The 16,133-nt window shown below is 35.1% G+C and overlaps 1 protein-coding gene across 1 annotated transcript in view; it reads right to left on the reverse strand.

Annotated features, from left to right (window-relative positions):
- Window positions 1-16,133, reverse strand: part of LOC150094978 (GPALPP motifs-containing protein 1) — an 80,207-nt gene that overhangs the window by 50,391 nt on the left and 13,683 nt on the right. Inside the window, exon 2 of the mRNA XM_090411162.1 lies at window positions 13,238-13,689. Coding sequence (XP_090267288.1) covers window positions 13,238-13,689 — 452 coding nt within the window. The remainder of the gene's footprint in view (window positions 1-13,237; window positions 13,690-16,133) is intronic.

A 16,133-nucleotide genomic window follows, 5' to 3' on the forward strand; every position in this document is an offset into this window, starting at 1 on the left:
TTTTAGATACCATAAAAAGAAGGAAAACTGCATATCTTGGTCACCTACTTCGTAATGAAAAATATAAAAGACCTCGATTGCTTATAAAGAGGAAGATAAATGGAGGAGGACAAGGAAGATGAAGAAAATCGTGGCTAGCAGACATCAATCAGTGGACTGACATGAGCTCTGAGGGACTGTTTAGTGGCTGAGGATCGCTCTAAATTTGCCAAGGTGGTCGCCGACCTCCGATAGGAGATGGCACTCAAAGAAGAAGATATATTTTTATTAATATAAAACTTCTGCCCTAGTATCAAAGGCATCTACAGTATGACTTTAAAATAAACAACAAGAACAGAAATCAGTCTAATTAAGGTTCTAGTAAAAATAATTTTAACAAGATTTAATTAAAAAAAATAAAATTCAAAAAATATAATTAAATTTAAGTTAATTCTGGAATTTGAGATAGACTATTTCCCATAAGAGGAATAATTTAAGTCTATTATTTCTATTTAGATTCAGTCAATGTAGCAAAGCTCTCAATAACGCTCTTTGTATAAATGTTGCAAATGCATCAAGTTCACTATTGAGTGTAAATCTAACAACAGTGTCCTCTTTTTGGATACTTGAATACATCGTAACTCTGCTGGTAATACTGAATTTTCTGTTTACAGGAAGCCATCCTTCACATGTAGCAAGGTCTCACAAATCTTTGTATTAATATTCCAAGAGATTATTACTTTTATGGATAACCTTAATTTTCTTCCAAAGAACTCAGTGTCTAGTGGTGATAACATGCTCTTCAAGTCCTGATTGCACTGGCTTATGGAACATTAACATTAAATGTTTATTACAACACATGGCTACAGATCTATCTGTTTGGCCAAAATATGATAATCTACACTCAAGGAATTTGATACACTCCAGGATAGTCTAAAGGCACATGTTTATCCTTACTTAAACTAGAAAAGTAGATATCTTGTTGACAGAAAGGAAAGATACTTGTAGGCCAATGTATCTAAGTAGTTTGGCTATACTTTCTGAGACACCTTTAGCATAAGAAATGGTGACATGACAGACCACCTCTATATCACTAATTCGATGAGAGGCAGATGACAAGGAAACTATAATTATTATCTTAATATTCTTTTTTGTTTTTAAATAACAGTTTCGTGCACATAAGAAAAAACTAAACAGAACTTATTACTCTTATATATTTTCTCAATGTGTCATGAGCTTCATTCAGGGAGAAGGTAGATGAACATTTAAATGTTCTTCTACCTTCAACATTTAAATTTTGAATACAAGAACTCATAGAGCACGTGTATAATATCATGTGCCTAGGTCACTATTACAGTTGAGAGACGTGGTTATAGCTGTATAATTAATTAATCTAAAAAAAAAATTATAAATGGTTAACAGTAATCACTTGCCAAAACTTAGAGATAGGCATACAATCTATCCGATTAAGATTAGAATGGTGGCATAGGACTTCATGTGATTTGACGATCAAATATGAACCTGCTGTAGTGTAGCGTCTTGGTATGTTTCCAGTTAACTCTGTCTAGTGACGATGGCATGAGAAGCAAGGCCTGATCCCTCAGATTCCAAAAATACACAAAATGTAGGCAAATCCTTGACCTTGCATTTGGTTATGTTTTGTGAAGAACATCTTTGCAAACTGATTGACTCTGAAACATAACTACTTCAATTTCTGGATAAAATTAACTCCTTATATACTCACATCAAGTTCACTATTTAGAGTGAATCTAACAACAGTCTCCCCTTTTTGGATACTTTAACACATTGCAACTCTGCTAGTAATATTGAATTTTCTGTTTACAGGAAGCCATCCTTGACATGCAGATATATCCAAGCATCTTCACACCATCATCATTCACAAAATAGGTATTATCAAAAGCCTTGTGCACCAAGCATGCACAATTTGTTCATCTGAGTCTCTTCAAACTAGAAGAATTAACTATTACTTAATGGATACAGCGAGACCTTGATACAGAAAATATTTGAAAATCATCAACCCTCTTCAAGATTGCAATCTGAAGTTAAAAGGATCAGTATACCATACCTTAAAGCAGTGTTTCTCAACGTGGGGCGTATGCCCCACAGAGGGGCAATTTGAATAATTTGAAAATGTACATGTACATATTTATATTATACTTTTTCAGAACTTGGCTGACTATTATGCTAGAGGGGGGTGGGGCATCAAAATCTTTGAGATGTTGAGGTGGGGCGTGATCCAAAAAAGGTCGAGAAACACTGCCTTAAAGGAACATCTAAACAAATACCAAGGACTCTTTGCAGATGTAATTTGTACACTACCTTCAAACTAGCCCTGAAGTTGTCATCTTTCTTACTGTCTATACCAGTGGTTCTCAAACTTTTTGAAGTCGGGGCGCATTTAAAATCCTACAAATAATTGTAGGCACACTACATACAAATTTCTGAGAAATATGTTATAATAATTAAGTCAAATATTACAGAAAAAAAATAATGCGATAAAAAAATAATAAAATGAAACATACCTTAAGTTTATTCATTCTTGTGTTTATGAGAAACATGAGCCTGATGTGTCCTAGCAATTGCTTAAATGTTTGGGCATATATTTGGAAGGCAAACTCTCTTTTCCTTGTCAATACATTGAAGAGTTCCTCTCTTTTTACACTTAATTCTGGTAAGGGTAGAAAATCCTAATTCACATAAATATGATGTTGAAAATTGTAGTAAAATGTTCAAAGCTTTTTTAGATATTGACACATATTCTTCTTTTATAGAAATCCTAAAGGCTTCGAGAGACAATTCCTTATGTTTAATCATCAATCCACGATCAGTGGATATAGCTGCCAGTTCTTCTTCTTCTGTTAATGTTAAACCAAAATCACTTGAAGTTTCCATAAATGGGTTTCTAATCCAATCGTATAGTTCAGTGTTAAGTGATGGAAAATAAGAACTCAATTTTTCTTCTAAACTTGTTAAATGTTCAACTATTATTGGAAGTGTTTCATTTATGCAAGTGTTACTTACCAACGGAAACATTTCCAAATTACCTTCAATAGCTTTTCTTTTCCAAATCTGTAGTTTTCTCTGAAACGCTTTCATTTTGTCAGTGGATGTGAGAATATTTTCTTCTTTCCCTTGCATGCTAGTATTCAAAATATTGAGCTGCTGAAATATATCTGCCAAATACTGTAACCTGGCAATCCAAAATTCGCACCGAAGGAGGTTACAAAGATGTAATTGTTTCATCTCTTCAAAAAACGTAAGAAGTTCTTGTCGTAGCTCGTGTACACGGGTAAGTACTTTCCCCCTTAACAGCCACCTCATCTCAGTGTGTAAAAGCACCCGTCTGTGTTGTGAATCCATATCGATACAATGCTTTTCAAATAAACGCGATTTGACAGGTCTTGTTTTAATAAAGTTTACCATCTGAGCAACTTGATCTAAAACTTCTCTTAATTTTTCTCCCAATGTTTTTGCCATCAAGACCTCCCTAAGAAGAAAGCAGCGAGTTACTATAACATTCTCATTTTGTTTTTTTTACAAAAGATGTAAGGCCCTTAACACAGCCTACCATGGAAGGGGCTCCATCTGTACAAATGCCTACACACGACTTCCATGTTAACTGCCATTTATCAAGATAGCTATTCAAAATGTTAAAAACATCCTCACCTTTTGCAGACACACTTAATTCTTTGCAAAAAAGAAACTGATTTACTATTTGATCTTCATTAATAAAACAGACGAATGCTAAGAGCTGCGCCTTGTTGGTAATGTCTGTTGACTCATCAACTTGCAATGCAAAATTTGAATACTGAAGTTTATAACTGCATACATTTTTCTCGATATCAGAAGACATTTCTATAATACGCCTGTGAACTGTATCATTGGACAAAGGAATCTTGCTTATTTTCATTGCTGGCATTGAAAATAAGCAAGATTCATTTCATTCCTAGCATTGTCATGACCATTTTTTTGCATGCAGGCAAAATAAGTGACTCACCTAAAGTATGATCTTTCATATTTTTTGCTATTAGTTCTGAGACTTGATAAGAAACGATTTGAGCTTTATCAGAAACAGTCATTATACTTTTAAAAGATATTTGCCGCTTTTGTTTGCTGTTCAGACAATCTCTTGAAAAAACTTACAGATTTATCTTGTAAATTAGAGTGTATAGTTTTAAAATGTTTACTCAATTTACTAGGAAGCAATGATTCATTTGCCATTTTACATCCACATACTAAACATAGCTGCAAAGGATGATCTTCACTTCCGGTTCAAGTGAAACCGAAGCTTAAATAACTTTCATTATATTTGCGAGTAGGCCGCGATTTTGCTTTCTTACTTGCACTTAACTTTTGCTCACTTTCAGAATCTGATTCTTTAATATCACGCTTCTTTTTGAGAAATCTATCCATTTTATTTGGGTGTATTTATCTGAAAATAAGTAATATGCACATAACATCCACTTCCAACTCTTTTAAAATAAGTAATATACACAACAAGAATAAACCATATTCTTGTTCTCTTTACAAGAAAAACCGCTGTTAATTAACATAATAATGATGTATTGACAAAAAGAGTGGTATATCCGTAATGAAAAGGTATAATAGAGTAACTATATTTATTTTTATATCTGGACACACATTTCTCTGGAATACCACAGGGTGCACCTGGAAATCTTCTACTGGTCTATACAGCAATCCCTCGATTAATGCCCCGATTAGTGCCTATATACATCTTAAAAATAAATGTTACACATTTTAAAAATTTTAGATCTATACATTTTTTATGGCTAACTATTTTAAAAAATCACTCACCAGGATGAAATAATTTAGTTACCGATTTGAAACATTTTACAAATGTTATTTTTTAATGGCATACTACACTATGTTCCAAATTTACCGCCAAAATTTATGTCGTCTGCTTTACATAGCATTTTGCTGATCATATCTCGTGCAATTGTTTTCCTTACTTTTTTATTTTAAATTATTTTTCTAATGTTTAACCATGAGTAAAAGAATTAGTGAGCAAAAAACAGAAGTGTGAAAATGATTTGAAAAGTAATCTAATTGGAAGAAAAATTTGAAATAATAAAGAAAAATGAACAAGGCAGGTCCAGAGCAAAGATAGGACAAGAACACAAAAATGGGTGAATCAACTGCTGAATACAAAGAGAAAGGTAAGGCTGCTTCAAGTTCATCATGCATGCACTCGAAATCAAAGTATTATAATGATTGAATTAGAGAGACTTCTTTTTACATGGATCGAAGATTGTAACCAAAAACGGATCCCGCTAAACACTGGCTTTATTAAATCAAAAGTCTCTTTGTAACCTGGAAAGAAAGGGCTATTAATGATGGAAAAGAAGAATTCCACGTTAGTGCTCGGTGATTTAAGCTTTTCAAAAAGAGAAATAGCCTACATAATGTTCTAATCAGGAGAAGCTGCAAGTGCCGATAAGGAGATATCCAGAGATTTTTAAGAAAATTGTGTAAGAAGATCACTATTGTGATCAACAAATATTTAATGTCAATGAAATCGGCCTTTTTTTGGAAGCGAATGCTTTCCAAGACGTTTCCAGCCAAATCAGAGAAATCTCAGCCTGGTTATAAAGTCGCAAAGTCGAATGAAATTACTGCCAGCAATATGCGAGCCATTTGGAAGCACATTCTTCCACATTGTGCAAATGATTTTAGAGACTTTTCAAATTAATCTAATTAATTAAATCTCATTCTGAGAAATTGGGTGATTCTGACCTACTAAATTTAGATGCACAGTGGGAAGATCCTGAAGAAGAATATGAAAATTTAATCACTGACAAGCCCCAAGTTTTTAAGCAGCAATGCTGAGAGACTGACCCTGGTGAAGAGAGAAAAGCAGTAAAATTTGCAGGAGGCAATAGGGCCGTACCATCAGTTGTATGAAAAAAAAAAAAAAGAAACAGAATGCCCGCCAAACTACATTAGCTCCATTTCCTTTAACTGGGCCCTAAGACATACCCTAATTCTTTTATAAAAAAAATTAAGGGTCAAAAAAGAAATCCGAGGAATGAATTATACATTTTTCCATAGGTTACTATATTCGATTAGTGCGTTTTTGATTAATGCGCCTGTTTTAAAGAATGCATTAGGCGCATAAACCGAGGGATTGCTGTATTATTATCTCCTCTATCCTTGCTTGATGTTTATCGAATACCCTGTTCTTGTCATCTTTGCTACTTTGGACAGACTGGTCATTCTGTTAATATTAGAATGCAAGAATATCAAGATTATATAAGATTTTTGGAATCTGAAAGTTCAGGCCTTGCTTCTCATGCCATTGACACCAGACAGAGTTCACTGGAACCATACCAAGATGCCACACTATAGTAAGTTCAAATTTGATTCAAACCCAATTTTAATGGGAGGTATGAAGTTACGTTCCATGCAGTCAAAAAATATGTGTAAGTATGTGTAACATTATTATATTTAAAGCTTTGATAATATATACATATATATTTGTTAAAATAAAATTATTAATAATGAAAACAAAACAAAATTACATTCAAAAAATATGAAACTTCGAAAAGATATTACATATTTCTATGTTGAAGTTCCTGATTTCGGATCACATGCATTTTTTTTTTTTTAAAAAAAAGTATCCAGTGTTAACCGCCTAGATTTTCTTTTTCTTTCTTTAAGGAGTTCAATGTAAGGTCAAATAGATGCAATTACACTCCTTTTTACGTTCACACTCCGTTCCCAATAGTGGTCCATTTTGCAGAGTTCATCAGTCAATGTCTCTATGCTTGCAAGGATATGCTGTAAATCAGCTCATATCTCTCAGAGGACTTTCTTCGTTTTCTTTATCCTCCTTTGGATGTTGACTTAATTGTTCAGCTAATTCTTTTAAGTCTTCATTGGAAAGCGGTTTATCATGGCTCGCTGAGACTTCTGTCACATTTTCAGCTGTAATATTGTACAATCCCACCTCGAAGTCGTCCATAAATGCTGGAAGAAGTTTTCGCCATGCTCCTTTTAAACAATTTGCTGACACGTTGTTCCAAGCTGCCTCGATGTTGTTAATGCCCTTCAAAATATCAAATGACTCACCACCAATAGTCTTTAATAGTTTTTCCTGACGTGTCCAAGACTCTTACCATTTCCATAAATGTTATACGGAGGTAATAGGCTTTGAAGATTGATATAATCCTCTGATCCATCGTTTGCAAAAGCGATGTTGTGTTTGGGGGCACGTAAACAACCTTGACATCCAATGGTGTTCTTACTTCAGCAAGGTTTTGAGGATGTTCAGGGGCATTATCCAAGTGAAGCAATGCCTTGGCTGGCAAATCATTTTCTTTACAGAAGCGAAGCATGGTAGGACAAAAATAATTTGTGTACCAATCTATAAAAACGTCTTGTGTAACCCAAGCTTTCTTGTTCCATTTCCAATAGACTAGCAGCATGGATTTTAGACCCTTGAAGGCGCGTGGCGTCTGTGAATGGTACACCAACATTGGTTTAAGCTTCAAAGTTCTGGAGACATTTGCACCAAATAAAAGCGTAAGTCTATCTTTTGCAGCTTTAAAACCTGCAGCGGAAGGTTCTTCACAGGAAATGAAGGTGCGTGATAGCAATTTTTTCCAGTAGAGCCCAGTCTCATCAACATTAAAAATGAGATCAGGAGGATAACTTCCTTGTTCTACATAGTCTTGAAATTCTTTAAAAAAAGCAGCCGCTGCCGCAACATCTGCACTTGCCGCCTCACCACATAATTTGACACTTACTTCGAGACTTAAATCGCGTGAACCAACCTCTGCTTCCTAAAAATGTTTCTTCACCTCCATCTGTCTTTTTAAGATCCTCAAAAATTGTTTTTGCTTTCTCAGTTATAACAGCCTGCGTCAGAGGAATGTTTTTCTGATTCAAGTCATCCACCCATAATGATAATGATTTTTCCATTTTTTCATGAAGTTTACTCCTGCTTTAACGTAGTTTTGCATTTAGTGCTGCCGTAGATTATTGCGCAGACTGTTTTATTCTATCTGCATTTTTCCTAATTGTAGTAACAGTACATGGAGGTAAGTTCATACTTCTACAGATATTAGCATGTGTCTGCCTATCTTCCATTCTCCGAATCACCCCCCATCTTCTTTTCAAGCGTGATTGGTTTCCACGCCTTCTTAACACCAAGTTCTGCTAATTTTTCTGCACTTCTATTATCAGACATGGTATGTAATTACGTACTTTATCAATTTAAATACATCATCATCATCAATTTCCTGCCATTTACCCTCAAAGGGTGTACAGGATATGATAGTACTACATGAAAATTTTACATCATTACTAACTTCCTATCTACAATTTTCCTCCAAATCAGTCTGTTACTTGTCAAGACTCCAACATTATCAAATCTTATATTTCTATCATCTAAGGCACTTTGTGCTGTATCAATACACCTATATCTTGGTCTTCCTCTCAGTCATTTTCCTGCCAATCTGCAGAGAACACTTGTTTTGCTAATCTTTCCTCGCCCATTCTGTTTAAGTTACTATACCACCTGAGATTAGCACTGCTAACGCATTCCTGGATGCTGCAATGTCAAGTTCTTTCCCAATATCCTCATTTTAAATATGATATTGCCATTGACCAACTGTTCATGCCTATAATCTTTCTCAGGAATCTCATATCTGCTGTCTCTTGTCTTTGGTCAAGTGTTTTACTTCTGACCCAGCTCTCAGATCCATAAGTTAAAACTGGTTTGAACATCTTGTATACAGCTAATTTAGTGTTCTGACTAATTTCTCTCTTATTCCATATGAATAAGAGAGAAATGGTAGGAAGTCGATTATTTAATCGACTTCCTACCATACCAGCTTTGTTTATTCTGTTGTCTATTTCTATATTTAATTTACCATCTTCATAACAAATCGTGCCTAAGTAGCTGAAATGTTTTACTTGTTCCACAGGTTCTCCATTCACAACACAGTTAACATTTTCAATGATTCTACCTATTTTCATTGTCTCTGTCTTTTTCTTGCTGAACTTCATGCCATATCTATTACAACAGTTATTCAATTTAGTCAGAGAATCTTCAGACTTGTAGTAGTATAACACCGTCTGCATAAAGCAAAGACCTGACATAACATCTCCAATTTTGATATCATGTTTAATACCACTTTCCTTCATAATGTGATCCACATAGATAATCAATAACAGAGGGGATAATGTACATCCATGTCTCGCACTAGATTTAACATTAAACCATCTTCCTGTACTTCCTTCAATTCTAACTGCTGACTTACAACTCAAATAAAGACTAAGTATTGCTTGATATAATGCCCCATTGACACCATATAACTGTAGCGTATTGAATAGCTTCTCTCTTGGCACCTTGTCATATGCCTTTTCGAAATCAACAAAACTTAAATACAGATCTTTGCTGTATTCTCATGATTTCTCCACTATTTGTCGTAAAGTGAAGATCCGATACTGCAGCCTCTATTTGACCTGAATCCAGATTGTTCTTCACCAAGCCTTTCTTCCACAATTCTTCTCAACCATTTCTCAAGTATACTTGCATATATCTTACCAGGAACACTCAGTAGGGATATATACCTCTGTAATTCTCACATTCAGTTTTATTTCCCTTTTTATATATGGGTACTATGAGAGCTCTACTCCAATCATCGGCAATTCGTCCCTCTATCCATGCATTCTGAACTATGCAGTGCAGCCACTGTAAGACTCTTATACCACCATACATCAGCATTTCTGGTCGAATATCATCTACTCCTGCTTCCTTTAAACATTTCAAGCCTTTGGTAGCTTTATCTACTTCAAGTATGGATACGTATTCCTGACTGTATGCTTGTTGAGTGTTTTTTACCACTGTGCTATCACTGCTTGTTTCATTTAGCAATTTTTCGAAGTAATTACTCCATACTTCAAGGATATCTTTTTCTCTTGTTTTCATGTCACCTTTATCATCTCTAACTCCTTTTACTGCACTTTCCTCCATTTCTAAGCTTCTTCAACAACCTCCAGAATATCTTACCACTTCTTGATATTTATTTTCTATATTCTTGCCAAAGTTCTCCCATGACTTTTGTTTAGCTAGTTTTACACACTGTTTAGCTTTCTTACATTTTTCTCTGTATTCTCTAAGAGCACAAGCTGACTTATTTGCTAGGAACTTTTGATATGCTTTCTTCTTCTTTTCCTTCACTGCCTCTTTAACTTCCCATATCCACCACGGAGTTCTAATTTTTCTATCCTTTCAGACAACTTCATCACATCCCTCTCTAGCTGAATCAATCAGGGTTTTCTTAAAGGCTTGCCACTGAATCTCCAAGGTTTGGTTCCTATTCTCAAACTCTTTCATTTTTTCTTCAATAATCTTTGTGTATTTTAATCTGCAGCTCACATCTGAGAGATGCTGAACTTTTATTTGCTTTAAAACTTTCTTACATGTTATTCTTTTCAATATGAAATTCAATTTTATCATGCTCAAGTCTAAATAGTGATCACTTCCAATTTTAAATCCTCTGTACACTCTGGTGTCCTGCACCAGGGAGAAAACATTACTATCAACAATAACATAGTCAATGAGACTTTTCTTATTTCTTGCCTCTTCTCTCCATGTGAATTTGTGCACATTTTTATGTTGGAAGATGGTGTTAGTAATAACCAGTCCATGTCCTGAGCAGAAATCAAACAGGTATTTGCCATTATTATTAGCTTTGCTCTTTTCTCCAAATTTTCCCAAAATATTTTTGTATGTCTCACAATCATTTCCTACTCTGCTATTTAGATCCCCAACAAGGACCAACTTTTCCTTTTTCATTGTGTCAGTTGCTTTTTCTAAAGCCAAAAAAAATTCTTCCACTTCTACCTTAGTAGAACCTTCTGTGGGACCATAGGCACAAATAAGTCTCATTGTCCAGTTCCCCATTCTCATATTTGCCCACATTACTCTACTTGAGACTGCCTGCCATTCAAGAAGATTACCCTTGTATTTTGTGTTGAATACTATGGCTACTCCTTTTCCTTGATTGTCATTGCCTGAATATAATATTTTGTATTTATTGCTCAGAAAGATCTCACCAGTTTTTGTCTTTTTTGTTTCAGTCACCCCTATTATGTCGATCTGGTCTTATATAATTCCTCAGCTAGCTCCATTTCTTTGCCATTCAGGCTTCTTATGTTGATAGTACCGATCTTTAACTCTGGTGATGTTGAGTTGGGGTGTGTTTTGAGATTTGTTCCAGTAGCTGACTTTTCGCTGTTCGTCCTGGTTTCCTCGCGAAAACAATGGGGGCCCTTGTTTAACCAGGCGATGCCCCAGCCGGCATGAAATTTTGTCATGTGGTACCATCATTTTCTATTTTGGTTTAACCAATAAGAATACAATTTGGTTGGCTAAATACCAAATTGCCAGCCCATCCTCATTCATTCAGTATCCAGGTAGATAGCCAACAGGGTGCACCACGAGAAGGTGAGGACTGGACATTAGGACAGAAGCCCTGGTCGGTTCTCCGCATTCATTTAAAGGTTATGTGGAGGTCTCCTCTCAGTTATACAGCTTTGACCATTATGCACCCCATTTTAATACATATGTACGTAAAAAAAAATTAAATAGAACAATTAGGTAGATTCAACATTAAAACCAGGTTTGATACATATACGTTGTACTAGCTCGGTAAACACTCAAACACTAGAGTGCCTGCTAGTGTTGTTTCTCAGTCAACCACACTACAGTAAGAAGGCACACGCACGCAACCAGCGTAAACCGAGAGCTGCTTGTACTTGTTTGCTGCAATCTGTCTCCTGATAGTAATCACTGAGAGTCTCGAGCTCACTATCAGCGATGGCTGAAAGTAGAGACTGGCTACTACTTTGAAAATAAAAAGAATTATAGGATTTATTTATTTTAACTTCCTCACTACCTGGAGACTAATAATGTAATTACTGATCACCAATGTCGATTCTACCATCTACTGCTCTTGCTCAACAGATCGCCAACTCAATCTTACACAAATTTTGGATACAAGTCATCAAAAGGTTGTATTTCCCCCCCTGTGGTAAATATACGCAATTAAATATGATGCTTTTAAGGACTATTCTGTATGTGAGGATTTCTTAATACCTTGTTCACGCAAAGCAGGAAACTTATTTTATTTGGAATGACATTGTTCATTAACCTTCGGCAAATTTTCTTTTGATGAAATTAATGGTCGAATAACAAGTACAATGTATGAAAGCAATGATACAAAATCTGCCTGAAATGCTTTGAAATCTTCATGAAATCACAAAAGAGGACAATTATTTTAAGTACAGAAATTTCAGTTACCCTATGTAAAAAACTTCAATAACTATATTTTTATATGATATGACCAGTTTGTTCATTTCTGTTGGGTGCAAATCAAAAGTTATAAAGGTTAATGGATATGGTACTATATAAGCAGGATGTTTGGAATTATGGCCTAAGCAACTAAAGCTACAAAAGCCAGTGTATTATGCCTGCTAATTAAGTGGATTCTTCTGCTGGTTTGCAAGATAAAAAGAAATATGCCACCCCTCTAAGAGACCAGCTAATCTACTTTCACTTGAAAAAAACCATATGAAGATTCCTCACATCCGAGACAGAATTCAAACAGGGTTATTTCCAACTGAAGGGAAAATATCAAATCACCCTTGACAATTGTGCAATGAAGGCACTGTACTATACTATGAAAGAACTTTCTATTCATGAATAATTCACTAAAATATATATATATAAATATCTGCTAATGCCTTTTATTTCCCAAAGGGAGTAGGCGAAGCAATTAACCCTAACTTTTTAAGACTAGCAGGCAGCTAGCCCCAATCCTTAACCAATCACAGGACTGCCAACCCAAGACTATTAGTGACTAATAGCTGGTATCCAAGGAGTAGTACAGCAGACAACTACTCCATCTCACGGTCCCTAACCTTAACACTATATATTATTTCTGAAATAGTGCAAATCCTACAATTCATTTTCATGAGATTACAGGATTAAAAAACCCCCAAGTTTCCAGGGGAGGAATCTGCTTGGCTGTGCCAGAGATTAACTCAGGAACTTGTCAAAGAAAGGCTTAGAAAAAAGTTCTAATCTTTGAGTGGAATTGAACTTAGAAGTCTTTCTTCAAGCAGCCCAGTGAAGGGATATAAACACCATTTCAACAAAACCATAATTAAATATAAATAAATGATAATAAAAAATTGATAAACTCACTTTATTTTCTAAAAGTGTTTTCATCTTTTTGGCTCTTCTTTCAAAATCTACAGTAACATCAATGTCAGCATCTTTATCAGCTGCCTCGCTAGGCAATGGACCAATTACATCATCATCATCCTCATTATCATCATGTTCATACGAAACTGATTGGGCAGTAACTTCATGAGCTATCTCATCCTCCTGGGTGTCTATTTTTTTAAATCCAGGTGGCAAAACAGGACCAATAAAATTGTGAGAACTAATAAGGTCATCCTTTTCAGAAGATAATTGTATGCGTATAGGAAGTGCTGGTCCAATAACTTCACTCTTTGATTTATGTGATAATCCTTCCTCAGATCCTTCATCATTATCATCTGACTCATTATCTGTTTTAAGCTTTCGCTTTAAGGAAACAGGCAGGCTTGGACCAATAACAGAGTCATCACTAGGAGAATCTTCCCTTTTGAAGCCTACACATAAAGGAAAGTAAATGTTTGAAACTTTGATATCCATCTACTTACATTTCACAGTTACATTCAATCCAGTATAAAATTCTCATAAATTACAATGCCACTTTAATAATTATTACTCATATTCTTAGTCTGTCTGCACAATGCATGTGCATCACAGCAATGGCAATTATAGTTGGTTATATGACATCTGACCTTCCAGTTCTGAATGAACATTCTAAGGTTATAAAGGTTAATGGATATGGTACTATATAAGCAGGATGTTTGGAATTGTTCTGTTAGCACTTCATGCTTATTATCCTAACTCTGACCTTATATCTCAAGGTCAGAGTCAGGATATCTCAAGATTCCAAAAATTAATCATTCTGTTTAGGTTATATTAACTTTTGCTATTACCTTCCTATCCCACAGAAGAGAGAGGAGTCAGATGTCAAGGAACTCATTGTGATATTATTAATGTAACTGCACGTAAATGATTATATAATATATAAAATATAACCTCATTTCAAAACTAATAATAATAAATAACATCATTTCAAAAATAATAATAATAAATAACATCAGATGTCTGAACAAAAATACTACTGCTGAAAATTATATATTCTTTGTGAAATTTAAATTTTCATATAAAAATTGGACAACACAATACATTACTTTTTTTTTCCACATTTATCAATTAGAATATGAAAAGTTTATTTACCACAGCATTCCATACTAAGAAAAAAAAATACTGCTTCTTTTTTCAATCATCTCCCCCTTTCTTTTTCTTTAAATATCACTCTCACAAACAAGAGGCTTCAGAACAGAAAGTTGATACTGTGTGTGAGCAGGGAGTTAAGAGAGAGAGAGAGAGAATAAATCGATTGTTCTTTTGCTGGAGTATACACTTGCCCATGAACATTTTATGGGGAAAGGCTGTTTCAGTGAAGACAGACTGAAAAATAAGTGAAAATGTCATATAACAGTGTTAGTAAGTTAGCAGACAACTTGTAGGATTGTGGACAACTGTTGCTACTCATATTATTGTTACTGCGACATGAAAAAAAAAATGGGGTGGGGGGAGGATGAATGTCAATTCTGTTGAACAGCCCATGAAAGCACATTTATGTTTATCAGTTGCATATATTCTGGCTGGCCAGTTTTTGCAGGAGCCAATTAGATCGGCTAACTCGCCTTCAGCCAAAAAGGCCTTATTAAAGTTCCTTGCATTCTGGATTGAATTTGAAACCAGGTCTTTGCAACCAAAGGATTCAACTATCTTTTCAACTGTCTCGACAGACTAATTCTGTAGACCTCATTGTGGGAGTTCCTTCTTAGGAAACACAAAGTTTTCGCTAATGAAATGTTGCAAACTTCGAAATAAGTGGTAATTTGAAGGTGCAAGATCAGGAGAATACGGAGGTTATGGAAGCTTTTCCCAGCCAAGTTCCTCAATCTTGGTACAGGTGATTCTTACACTATGAGGGCATATGTTATGGCAAAAAACAACAACCTTTCAAGTGACCAGAGAACACCTCTTTTCTTCAGTTTTTCATTCAATTGATCAAGTTGTTCACAGTATACATCAATTGTGATTGTTTGGTTTTTGTGGCAAGAGTTCAAAGTGTGTAAGAGTGAAAATGTCATATAACAGTGTTAATAACAGGAATGGGCTTTGTTGTGGAAACGTTGATGAGGAGAGAACAATTTCAACTTTGTGTTCATCTGGTGCAAACCCATCAAACGTGTGCAAAGATGTATACATGAATAAGGCACTAGAGAAGAATAGAGATCTGCAAGTTGTCCAACTCTATCATGCAGACTGCAGACAACAGTATGCAAAAGAACATGCAGGTAGATTATTGTCTGTACACAAATGTTAGGAGTATTAGAAACAAATGGGTACAGTTTGTTGCCTTAGTCAATATGTTAAGACCTCAGATTGTAGTCATTAGTGAAACCTGGTTATCAGAATCAGACATACTAACTGATAGTATTGAGTGTAAAGAGTACACTATTTTTAGAGAGGATAGGAGAGGAGGGGGTGTGTTGCTAATAATATTGGATGACATGAATCCAGTTAGACTTGAAACATATGATTGTAATGCTACTAACAGTATTTCATGTGGCAGTGAGTTTAAAGCCATCTGATGTTAGATGGAATCTAACAAGATCAATTACATAGTGGGGTGTTGTTACAGACCTGGTGGATTGGTTTCCAGTGATGAAGAAATGCATCACCAAATAGACAAAATGAGCACGAAAAGAATAATCATAATGGGAGACTTTAATTATCCAAATATTGATTGGGTAGCAGTAGAATCTCATGAGAAGAATGAAAATGCATTTATTGAGCTGTTGCGGGACAACTTCCTTGAGCAGCATGTGAGAGAAGGAACTCGAGGTCAAAGAGCATTAGATTTGATTATGGTGTCAGAGGACATTTCAGTTAAAGATGCAGCTAT

This window comes from Typopeltis vanoorti, chromosome 21 (assembly GCF_054136105.1).
Source record: "Typopeltis vanoorti isolate ZY-2024b chromosome 21, IOZ_Tvanoo_1.0, whole genome shotgun sequence".
NCBI classification, from domain to species: Eukaryota; Metazoa; Arthropoda; class Arachnida; order Uropygi; family Thelyphonidae; genus Typopeltis; species Typopeltis vanoorti.